The following is an 11,842-nucleotide window of genomic DNA, read 5'->3' as shown; positions in this document are numbered from 1 at the left end:
TTGAATTCATTGATAACAGAAATGAGCTTCAACACAATACAACTTGCATGTAAAATGTTTTATTTCAAACATAAAATATATTTTGTAGCGAGAACGTGCCATTATATATTTTACATAAGCAAGCAGAACACTTTAATTATATACAGTGCGGTTGAGTCACAGCAGGTGGGAGTGATTAAGGAGTAGAGAGAGGACTCGTGGTCTACGATCCACACATGACACAATCGTCGCGGTTCTCCAGAGAACACACCATGGCAGCGATGTTGCGCTCTTTGATCTCTGTGGCCTTGACCGGCTCCTGCGCCTCCTTCATCTTCTCCTTGTTCAAGGTGAACTGGATGGGGTTAGCGGCAGGCTTCGTCCTCAGGTAGTACATCCCCGTCTTCAGACCCTGTGGCGAGAGGAAGAGACGAGTCTTAATGCACGTTGTTGCACTCATCGTAGTGACTTCTCCTTTACATCCCGGTCTCACTTACTTGTTTCCAGCCGTAGAAGTGCATGCTGGTTAGTTTGCCGTAGTTCGGCTCTGCGATGTGGATGTTCAGCGACTGGCTCTGGTCGATGAAGGCGCCGCGGTCGGCGGCCATCTTGAGTACAGTCCTCTGGGAGATTTCCCAAACTGTTTTATACAGCTGCTTCAGATCATCTGGAATCTCATTAATGTCCTGTTGAAACAAATCTTACAACATCAGAGCTGAAACACACATTTAATTATTCACAACCTTTTTAAAGCAAACGTACCAAAAATAAGCACGCATCAGCACTTCCTATGAAAGGCGACCTGGATGAGTCTTGTTTACCTGAATGGACCCGTTGTGGCCGATCAGCTGGTTCTTCATCTCCTCGCTCCACAGCCCTCTCTCCGTCATGTCTTTGAGCAGATGAGGATTGACGATCTGAAACTCCCCAGACAGCACCCTGCGGGTGTAGATGTTGCTGGTGTAGGCTTCGACGGACTCGTTGTTGCCCAGGATCTGGGCGGTGGAGGCCGTGGGCATCGGCGCCAGCAGCAGGCTGTTCCTCACGCCGTGCGCGGCGATCTTCTCCTTCAGCAGCTTCCAGTCCAGCAGGTCGGTGGGCGTCTTCTCCCACATGTCGTACTGCAGGATGCCCCTGCTGACGGGAGAGCCCTCGTACGTCTCGTAGGGGCCGAGCTCGGCGGCCAGGTCGCAGCTCGCCTCCAGGGCGGCGTAATACATGGTCTCGAAGATCTGAATGTTGAGCAGCTGAGCTTCGGGGCTTTCGAACGGGTAACGCATGAGGATGAAGCAGTCCGCCAGACCTTGTACACCGATTCCTATCGGCCTGTGGCGCTTGTTGGACTTCTCCGCTTCGGGCACTGGATAGTAGTTTATCTCGATGATCTTGTTCAAGTTTTTGACGATTACTTTGGTCACGGATGCTAGTTTTTTAAAGTCAAAGGTCTGCTCAGGGGTGACGTACATGTTGAGCGCGATCGAGGCCAGATTACAGACGGCCACCTCGTCGTGGCTGGTGTACTCGACGATTTCTGTGCAGAGGTTGCTGGACTTGATGGTGCCCAGATTCTGGTGGTTCGTCTTCCTGTTGCAGGCGTCTTTGTACAGCATGTACGGCGTACCGGTTTCCGTCTGGGACTCGATGATGGCATGCCACACCTGCTGAGCCTTCACCACACGCTTGAACCGGCCGTCCTTCTCATAGGAGGTGTAGAGCTTTTCAAACTCCTCCCCCCAGCACTCGTCCAGCCCCGGGCACTCGTTGGGACACATCAGAGACCAGTCTTGGTTGCTCTCCACTCTCTTCATGAACAGGTCGGGGATCCACATGCCGTAGAAGAGGTCTCTGGCTCTCTGCTCCTCCTTTCCCGTGTTCTTCTTCAGCTCCAGGAAGTCAAACACATCAAAGTGCCAGGGCTCCAGGTACATGGCGAAGGCCCCGGGCCTCTTGTTCCCACCCTGGTCCACATAGCGGGCCGTGTTGTTGTAAACTCTCAGCATGGGGACGAGCCCGTTTGAGTTGCCGTTGGTGCCGGCGATGTAGCTCCCCGTTGACCGGATGCAGCTGACGGCCACGCCGATTCCTCCGGCTGATTTGGAGATCAGGGCGCATTGCTTCAAGGTGTCGTAAATGCCCTCGATGCTGTCGTCTTTCATGGCGAGCAGGAAGCAGCTGGACAGCTGTGGCCTGTTGGTTCCTGCGTTGAAGAGCGTGGGGGAGGCGTGGGTGAACCACTTCTCCGACAGCAGGTTATAGGTCTCGATGGCTGCGTCGATGTCCGTCTCGTGGATGCCGACAGACACTCGCATGAGCATGTGCTGCGGTCGCTCTGCCACTTTGCCGTTGATCTTCAACAGGTAGGACCGCTCCAGAGTCTTGAAGCCGAAGAAGTTGTAGGCGAAATCTCTGTCGAAGATTATGGCCGAGTTGAGGCGGTCTTTGTTCTCAAGGACGATGTTGAGCGTCTGCTTGGAAATCATGGGAGAGTGGCATCTGTTCAAGGGGTTGACGTAGTTGTACAGGTCCTCCATCACGTCGCTGAACACCTTCTTCGTCTCTTTGTGCAGGTTGGAGACGGCGATCCGCGCAGCGAGGATGGCGTAGTCGGGGTGTTTAGTTGTGAGCGTGGCGGCGATCTCTGCGGCCAGCGTGTCGAGCTCCACGGTGGTGACGCCGCTGTACAAACCCTGGATCACCTTCATCGTGATCTGGGCCGGATCCACAAAGTCGGCGTTAAGTCCGTAGCACAGCTTCTGGATGCGAGAGGTGATCTTATCGAACATAACGCGCTCTTGGCGTCCATCTGAAAAACAAAAAACATTTCTCAGTTAACCAGATTACCACGGTCCAAAGCGGACAGAAAAATTATACAATCAATTAACAATAAAGATGAAACTATCAGCGGCCTCAGTAATTAGATCTTTAATCAGTTAAGATCTTTTTGTCATTTTGTTTAACAAAAAGAAAAATGTTTGAATTTGCTTCCTTTTAATATTTTCCTTTTCCGAATTTAAATCCACAGATGGATTATTTTGTGTAGATATTAAAGCAAATGTATTCTTTGAAACTTAAGTATACATTTGATAAAATAATAAAAATCACAATCGTTAATCTAAATATTTCATGGTCTCAACAGTGTGATTCCTTCCGGTATTTAACTGTTAATCAATGGTGGATGAAGTATTCAGATATTTTTACCAAAGTCAAAGTAACTATACTCTATAATAAAGTGTAAAATACGCATTTTACTGCATTAAAAATCTTTAAAAAAGTACATTAAATGTATTAATTAATATACATCAAGTAGCAAAAGTGGGAGTACTCATTATGCAGAATGGCCAGTTTTAGATTGATATAATGTATAACTAATATAATTTGTGATTAATGTTTCAGCCGGTAAAGGTATGGCTGATGTAAATGTCTTCATATACAGGCTGGTAGTGTAACCTATAATGTATTAGTCAATTTATTATTATAATAATAATAATAATAATAATAATAATAATAATAATAATAATAATCTGCAAAGTCACTCAAGTTATTAAATATATTTAGTGGAGTAACATGTACAGTATCTACCTACAAAATTTTGGAAATTGCATAAAGTGGAAATACTCAAGTAATGTACCACATAATTCTACTTTAGTAGTCACGTTACTTGAGGAAAGGCAGTTCCATTCCACTACTATACAGGGTATTGTAGTCTTCAACTATTTATTTAGATTATTGAGTCAGCATTAGTCTTTCTACTTCACTAACATGTCCTCTAGCCAGAGACTCGAGGTGCACATTAACATGCAGGTATGTTGGGCCTTTACGAGCTTAACTTTTCATTTTGGCGCCAACCCTGACACAAAGACTTGTGGCAAACAAATGCCTTCAGCTGAAAACCCCGGAAATTACATTATGAGTAAGTCAACGGTTGATTGTACAGCCAGCTGGTGATTAATCAGACATTTATACAACGACATGTTAACATGACGCCAAAATAGTGAACTAGTCCGCTCAATAAAGTGACAGCTTGGCTGCACCCTGCTATGATACACTAACTAACAGCTAACTAGTCTAACGTAGTTAAGATAACTAACTGAAGGCTACTAGCTAACGTTAGCTGACCGACTAAAGCACGGTGAGTAAGTTTAGTATTACATCAAATAATCAGCCGGATAGAGGCAGCAGATGAGTCGCTGCAGGTGAATAGTGACAGATCGATCCACATTATTGACAGTTAGTACTGAAGCTAACTGAGGATCCATAACAGAAAACAGCTCACCTCGCTTGAGCACGTGCATGTTGGTAACGTGTGTTGTTCCTCGTGTCCTGCGAGAGAAAAACAGCAGCTGAGCAGCTACAACTTCAGCTTCTGCTCGGTGTCAAACTGTACGGATACACACAGACTCTGTCCAGTCCCAGAGAGAGTGAGAATAACCGCTTAAAGTCCCGCTAACGCTGTATTTGTACGGAAGGCGTCACCGCTACGAGCAGAGATGGACGGGCGTTCTGACCAATCACCAGCGAGAGAACGCGGGACTTTACTATCTGAGAACCAATCACAACAATTTGAATGTCAGCTTCCCCTTTCGTTCAGTTTCTCGGACTAAAATGTGGCGGGAGAGAGAGATGTAGGTCACAGAACATGTTTTGTGTTGTCCTGGCCTGTTTCAAGCTCACTAATTAGCATTCATACAGCACACAAGAATGTATCCACACTGTGCTCTCACTCATTTTATGCAATTTATTTCAAAGACACACAGCGCATCGATGCATCACATCAAATATTACTGCAAACAAAAATAACACAAATATTTATTGGCCAAGCACCATGGCACATAACAGGAATTTGAGCTGATCCGAGACCTCTTTTGATATACTCTGATTCATGTACTGGACCGATTTTTTGTTTTATAATATTTATAGTCACATGAGTAATCAAGGACAATTATTATGCAAAATGAAACACTTAATTATATACTGCTGTTAAAATACATCTGAATTATTTTGATTATAGTTCAAAATCAGATTTTTGCAAAGTAAAAGTGAAGTAAAAAAGAAAACTATTTGCCTCCACAATTAAGTGGAGTAAAAGTAACAAGCATAAAATTAAATGAATGTCCTGAGTCACTTTGACTGTAGTTCTCCCATGCGACCAGTAGGTGGCGATAGCGCGCCTCTAATCTGTTCACCAACCACAATATAAACCTAAAAGAAGTTACGCCATTAGACTACTGCCAAGATGTCCTGTAATGAGAAGACATTGCATTTATACATTTAAATGGACGACTGCAACAGAAGAGTTCCGTCAAGTTTGCTAACGCTCCATGATCTCTTTATTGTAGTTTTCGTCATTGGGTGAAAATGAGTTAAACACTAAACAGCTGAAGATAGTTGCTGCTCGCTAAACAAAATGAATCAGTTTGTTTGTAAATTCTTATAGTTTATCCTCGATTAATTTGATAAAAACAAGCCATAAAATCAACAATGCCTTCAAGGAAACGCGCTGCAGGACCTCAAAAGACAGACAATCAAACGTAAAGGATACATCATTATGTTGAAACAGGACTACAGACTACATGTAACCACCGGGCTGACGGACAGCCCTAACCGCTCCAGGCTGCTCCAGCTTTGACTTCCTGTGTGACTCTCCCCCCCCCCCCCCCCCCCCCCTGCATGCTCCACACGTCGGGTAGGAAAACGTATCTGTTAGGACGTCCTCCTCCTCGACGCCTCTTGTCTCCCAGTCATGTCCAGGTCCAGTCGGAGGTACAAGTCTCTGCAGCAGAGCAACAACGGCGGCGGCTCTCTCCTCGGATGTGACCGGGTGCGGATGCCCCGGGCCCGGGTGCTGCTGCTCTGCCTCCTCGGGGCTCTGGTGCTCGCGGTGGTTCTGGGAGTCTACCTGTCAAACGACACCGCAGACGGACACGTGACCCGCGTGCCCACCGCAGATCTGACCAAATACCGGGTAAGAGTAGTGACGGACACGTAGACACAGACTCTAAAACGGTGCCTGTCTGTTGTGGGAGCTGTCACTGAAATATAATAGTCAGTGTCAGTGGGACAAAGCTGAGCTGTGAGCCTCACATTCCACTTTGTTTAAATCCACCCAGCTACTTAAACCTGGATCTGATCACATGTCTACTGGTACAAATGATAGTCTATTAATTCATGGCGATGGACAGAACAGTAATCAAGGCATATTTTAAACAAAAATGCCAAATATGTTCTGATTCGCTACTTATCTGTCATGTGATACTAGTCTGTAACGACCCTCCAGAATGTTGTGCTGTGTCTGATGTTTTTACCACAAAGCCATGTTCTCTCTCATTGAAAAATCTATGAATATGCAAATATTGTCAAAACGTTATACTGCTGGCACCTGTGTTAGTTGCATATTGAACCACGATTAGCTTCAAAACAAGTTGTGATGTCAAAATGCAGACGTGTGTTAAACTCAGATCTAAGGTGAGCACGAATACACTTCCCCCTTCAGCTGATGCATTTTAAACAGCCTTCTGGTGCAACATTTTGCCTGCCCTTCAGTCTAATGCCATTGTCTGGAACACTACATTGTGATTCATACTGTTATTATTTTCTATCATTTTCTGCACATAACAATGAATTGAGGAAGTAATCTGCAGATTAATTGATAATGAAAGTAATCACTGGCTGCATTCAACATCTTTTGTTTGTATCATCCAAAATCCCAAATTTGCCTCAAAGGGCTTTAGACCTTCAGTTCAAACAAGGAAAATGGCACAAAAATATCCCTTTTATTGGGAAAATAATAGGAAGAATCTTCAGGGAGAGCAACAGAAGCCTCTTCTCCAGGATGGACAGACATGGAGAGTCATGTCTTAAAGTTAGATGACAGCTATTTGCTGCTGCCAAGCATTTGTCAGACCTGGACCACGAAACCTCTTCTGTACCACAACAACCTGGACAGAGTTCAGAGTCTTACTTCTTTTTTTTTTTTTTTTTTTCCTTCTTTCTTTTTGTCTTCCCACATGTGCTTATTAATCATTCATCTTAATCTCCCGTCCATCCAGTTGGCCCACAAACCCAGCAAGTGCTCTCCGGCTCAAATCCGCCGTCTGGCCTCTCAGGTGGACGGTACCCGCCTGTGGGAGACCCACCTGAGGCCCATCCTGATAGAGAGGCTCCCAGGGTCCCAGGGCAGCCTGGCTGTACAGCAGGTGTGTAGATATTTATAGTTTCCTCCTCTTCACACGTTGTCCTCACTCCTCTTTAATCCGCCCTCCCTGCTCCGCTTCAGCACATTACCTCCACGCTGTCTTCGCTGTCCGCTGGCTGGGCCGTAGACGTGGACTCCTTCCAGTCTTCGACTCCTCGTGGCCAGGTCACCTTCACCAACATCGTCGCCACTCTGGATCCTTCAGCCCCACGCAGGCTGCTCCTGGCCTGCCACTACGACTCCAAGGCCCTGCCTCCAGACCCCCGGGCCCCAGAGAAGGTGTTCCTGGGGGCCAGTGACTCGGCAGTGCCGTGTGCTATGATCCTGGAGCTTGTCACCTCTCTGGATGCCCAGCTTCTATCGTTCAAACAGCAGGTCTGTGCTCAGTCGTGGTTTGTTACGTGTGTTGATGTCCTGGAGGTTTGCAGTGGTTGCACTTAAGAGATGCACATGTTGACAGATTAGTTCCCTACTTCCTGATCTTTCCTATGACAAAGAGAAAAGGAGCTGCTAACATCGATGCTAATCTCTTCTTTTTTTGTTTCTTCTTCTTATGTGACTCATTTGTTCCCTCTGGCTCTGTGGCTGCAGTGTAGGATAAGAAATGCTGACTCCAGCTCCTTGTTTTCTTTGCAGCAGTCATCTGTAAATAGCAGTATCCCTCCAGAGGCTGTGATTTATGTAGTTACTGGAATAATACACACTGCCACATCACTGCAGGAAGACAAACGGGCCTCAGATGCTGCTTCTTTTTTCTTTTTTTAAATGCATTTTAATGTCTTTCTTCCCCCTCAGAAACTCCCAGTGTCTCTTCAGCTGGTGTTTTTTGATGGGGAGGAGTCCTTTGAAGAGTGGACCGCCACAGACTCTCTGTACGGCTCCCGTCACCTGGCTGAGCGGATGGCCCGCACTCCTCACCCTGCTGGCGCCACACAAGCCACCATGCTTCAGGCTGTGGTGAGGAAACAAAAATCCCCATCCAGAGACACCCTAAATGATGTATGAGCAGGCTGAACTTAGCAGACTGCCCAAACATATTCCATTTTAAACTTATCAACAGACAGCAGGTCTGTCATTTCTCTATGGACTGTATGTATGACTTTGCACTTTCTCTCCAGGACCTTTTTGTGCTGCTAGACCTGCTCGGGGGTCCTGATCCACTGATTGCTAATCACTTTGATAACACAGCGCGCTGGTTTGACCGTCTGATCGCTGCAGGTAAGCGCTGGCCGTACCGTTTTCATGAATACTTAAAATCGCCTCTCTATTCGTGTGCCCTAACTCTGTGCCCCCCCCCCCCCCCCTCGCTCTCAGAGAAGAGACTCCATCGACAGGGTCTCTTGACGTCTCACCCCTCAGAGCAGACGTATTTTAGGAAGGATGTGTACCTCGGACCTGTGCAGGACGACCACATCCCCTTCCTTCACAGAGGTGTGTGACACGCAGACCATCTTAAGAAACATACTGCATGATGCAAGTATATAACACATGCTGCTAGTCATCATCACTATCTCCCCTCCACACATATAGGTGTCCCTGTGCTACACGTCATCGCCACTCCCTTCCCACAGTTCTGGCACACGCTGGACGACACAGAGGAGAACCTGCACCGGCCCACCGTGGTGAACCTGACCAAGATCATGGCTGTGTTTCTGGCAGAATATCTGGGCTTCTGAACACAAAACACTGACAAACATTGGCGTGAAGGTGCCTCACTTTTTACCCCCGTACTGGAGTGCTCGTGCTATTTGTCACACTGATGACAGATAATTGCTCAATGACCAGCGTCAATTGGACCAGCTACCAGCTAAAACGTCACCAAAGACTTGGCCCTGCTGGACTGACCAGACTCCTTGGTTTCTCGTGAGAGATGAGTTGAAGACATCTGTTTAAATGCGATGTGGATTGAAAGTCTTGAATCAAATGTTAATATTTCTTGTATCACGGTACCAGAGGAACAGTTTGGAAAGTTATGTCTGTGAATTCAAAGACACTCTATTTGTTATTGAGGTTTTTTTTTTTTTGCTTCATTCCTGTGAAAAATGAAGCAAAAAAACATGAACATGTATTTCCCCCATTAGTACGATGAGATGCACTTGTCTTCTTGAAGACAGACTTTGTGATGAGTTGAGGTCTCTCTGCTGTAAACACGTGGTCATATCTGTGAATAATTCTTTACCTTCACCTGACTTTGGATCCTCTTGGCCTTACAACCCGCTGTTATTAATTCTAGCTATATTATATGGCTGTACTGCACATTTTGTGCCAGTTTAATGATGCTATTAGAGTGAAAATCCAACAACTTTTCATTTACACCCTGTAAAAGGTGTACTGAAAAGTCTGCAATGAAGTTTCATTGAGTTTCTGTTAGAATTTGATGCAATTTTGGGACGTCAAAAACACTGGAGAATGCGGTTACTAGAAAATATTAGTACATCCAGGAACATTTTCCCAGTATAGTCCCAAACTCAGCTCCCCTTTGGCAAGTCAAAGAAGACGTTTTGTGAACAAACATTACTTGCAAAGTATCTTTACATTCAAAAAGGAGTGAAACAGTTTTTTTATGTTATACTAATCAAAAAGAAACAACCAAGTAATAGAAGTCACAAATTCAACATTTGAAAGGCATGCTCAATGGAGGCCTCTACACATGTGAAGCAGAGGACGTGGTGGGTGAGAGAGGGGTGGAGGTGGAGGGTAGTGGTACAGCGGATGGGGACTTCCTGGAGGTGTAAAGTCGTTGTCAGAGGAAGGATGGACTTCGGCTGAGGTTCCTCCAGAGTTTGATGTTAGGAAACTGAATGAAGAGATGATGAGTGTCAGAAAACGGCACCTGATCATGTCTTACGTTACTGTTAAATCTTTTGTGATGTCTTAATTTGACCACAAGAGTGTACTGCTGTACTTTGTAAAATTAGACAAATGACATGTGTGGCACAAAGTTAAAAATTACTTCAATTCGTTTTTTTACATGATTTCAGATTTCTCGAGTTTGGTTCTGTTGTAAATGCTTTGCAGATGTTCATGTTGCATTAAAACAAAAAAACATTTCTACTTTCACAGTCTCAAACAGGAAGACGACAATGACAAGAAAAACAACAATCGTGCATGAAATTTTCTAATTCTCAAAAGTTTATTAAAACAGTTATTTCTGTTTTAATATTAATATTTCCGTTGGATCACCAGAAAATGAAGAGAAGTCATCTTCCTCTAATTCATCTGAGAAAACAAACGTCTGATCTGATAATCGGGTCTCAATCATTTGTCACAGCACTCTGTGGTCAACCAACTCTGTGGCTCTAATAGATTTACTTTCATCAATTTAACGTAAACTTCATGCCTTTAAATTAGAACTCTTTAAATAAGTATCTATATGTGAATTAATTCATTATAATTAAGTAAAATATATGTTCATGGCGCCATACAGTGGCGGACCTAGGCTGACTGACGGGCAGGGGCGGTGTTTTATAGCATGTAGGGCACCATGACACTGCATTATGTGTTCTCCACTTAAGGGCACCCGTTACCGATGAGCTTTACCAGCTAGTGATGCTCCTGTTGGAAAGTCATGTTTTCTTTTTTTTGTTTTTGAAATGAACTTGCACGCAGAAAAGCATTCAACGAGTAAATTAGACGGGGACCTGCTGCCCCTTCACTGACCCGTTAACGTCCGCGGTTCGGTCCCTCTGCCTGCGGTTCTTGAACCAGTTGCTGACCTGCGTGGTTGTGAGGCCGGTGGCCCCCGCCAGGTCCCGCTTCTCCCGTGTAGAGGGATAAGGATTATGGCGGAACCACTTGCGGAGTATACTCCGGGATTTCTCCTGTTGGTATATTGAATCAATAAAGTCAGGCCTGAACAATACTAAAACACAAAGTCATTCAAAGAATTAGGAAAGCTGTATCGCACCTTTTTAAGTAGCTAATCCTAACTATTTGAAGTAGGTTTTGCCATTCAACATTTATTCATGATGGATTGTTATTTAATATTTAATTTGAAGTTAAACGGTGGCCAAAGCCCTTCAAGCTAACAGTTTCCACCATTGTTACTTCCCTGATGTTGGGAAAAGTATTCAAATAAGGTGCTAAAGTGGAAATAGTCCTGCATTCAACATTGTATTGAAGTGAAGTTTCACCAGCTAGTATCACAAGTAAAATAATATATCTGTATAGTTGCACATATAGATACATGTATATACCTTGAAACAGTAGCTGGTCTCCTCCCCGTCCCAGATGGTGTGTGGTAGAGGAAACTTCCTCCTTACCCGGTACTTCCCCACAGCTCCCAGGGGTCGGCCCCTCTGCCTCTCGGCCTCCGTGTAGTGGGCTCTCAGCCAGAGCTGCTGCAGGAGCGGGTGGCTGCGCGGGGAGAAGGGGAAGCCCTCCAGCAGGGTGTAGAGGTCAGTGAAGAGGCCCTGGTGGAAGGCCACAGCGGCTTTAGCCTTCAGCACACTCTCCTGCTCCCCAGGGCAAGGAGAGGAGGAGGAGGAGGAGGAGTAGAGGGAAGGAGGAGGAGGAAGAGTGCGGAGGAAGCCAGCAAGGTGATCCATGCAACCGCTCTGCAGGAGGACCTCGCACACACAAGCCACCTGCTCTGGTGTGAAGATCATTGCTGTGGGAACAGGATGGCTGCCCTCCAAGCCCTGAGATGTAAGTGGAGCCGAAGTCTGTCTT

At 45.6% G+C, this 11,842-nt stretch overlaps 3 protein-coding genes across 3 annotated transcripts; 1 reads left to right on the top strand and 2 right to left on the bottom strand.

The window, feature by feature from the left end:
• Positions 1 to 43: 43 nt before the first annotated feature.
• On the bottom strand, positions 44 to 4,390 carry LOC306780268 (ribonucleoside-diphosphate reductase large subunit). The gene is made up of 4 exons (XM_079272575.1): positions 4,253 to 4,390; positions 801 to 2,782; positions 477 to 665; positions 44 to 391 (listed from the first exon to the last, which is right to left on the bottom strand). Exons 1-4 carry the CDS (start codon positions 4,269 to 4,271, stop codon positions 203 to 205), a joined length of 2,379 nt encoding a protein of 792 aa, XP_079128701.1. The 5' UTR covers positions 4,272 to 4,390; the 3' UTR covers positions 44 to 202.
• A 1,287-nt stretch (positions 4,391 to 5,677) lies between these two features.
• Positions 5,678 to 9,828, top strand: qpctla (glutaminyl-peptide cyclotransferase-like a). Its single transcript, XM_079271793.1, has 7 exons — positions 5,678 to 5,941; positions 7,026 to 7,172; positions 7,253 to 7,546; positions 7,967 to 8,128; positions 8,290 to 8,389; positions 8,486 to 8,602; positions 8,702 to 9,828. Exons 1-7 carry the CDS (start codon positions 5,720 to 5,722, stop codon positions 8,845 to 8,847), a joined length of 1,188 nt encoding a protein of 395 aa, XP_079127919.1. The 5' UTR covers positions 5,678 to 5,719; the 3' UTR covers positions 8,848 to 9,828.
• A 972-nt stretch (positions 9,829 to 10,800) lies between these two features.
• On the bottom strand, positions 10,801 to 11,778 carry six9 (SIX homeobox 9; the record flags this gene model as incomplete). The annotated part of the gene is made up of 2 exons (XM_079271588.1): positions 10,801 to 10,992; positions 11,368 to 11,778. The coding sequence occupies 2 exons, from the start codon at positions 11,776 to 11,778 to the stop codon at positions 10,801 to 10,803; spliced, it is 603 nt and encodes a 200-aa protein (XP_079127714.1).
• Between the last annotated feature and the right edge of the window lie 64 nt (positions 11,779 to 11,842).

This window comes from Melanostigma gelatinosum (assembly GCF_949748355.1).
Source record: "Melanostigma gelatinosum genome assembly, chromosome: 7".
In the NCBI taxonomy this organism is placed as follows: domain Eukaryota; kingdom Metazoa; phylum Chordata; class Actinopteri; order Perciformes; family Zoarcidae; genus Melanostigma; species Melanostigma gelatinosum.
Note: the sequence above shows the minus strand (reverse complement) of the source record. Positions and strands in the feature narration are given on the sequence as shown.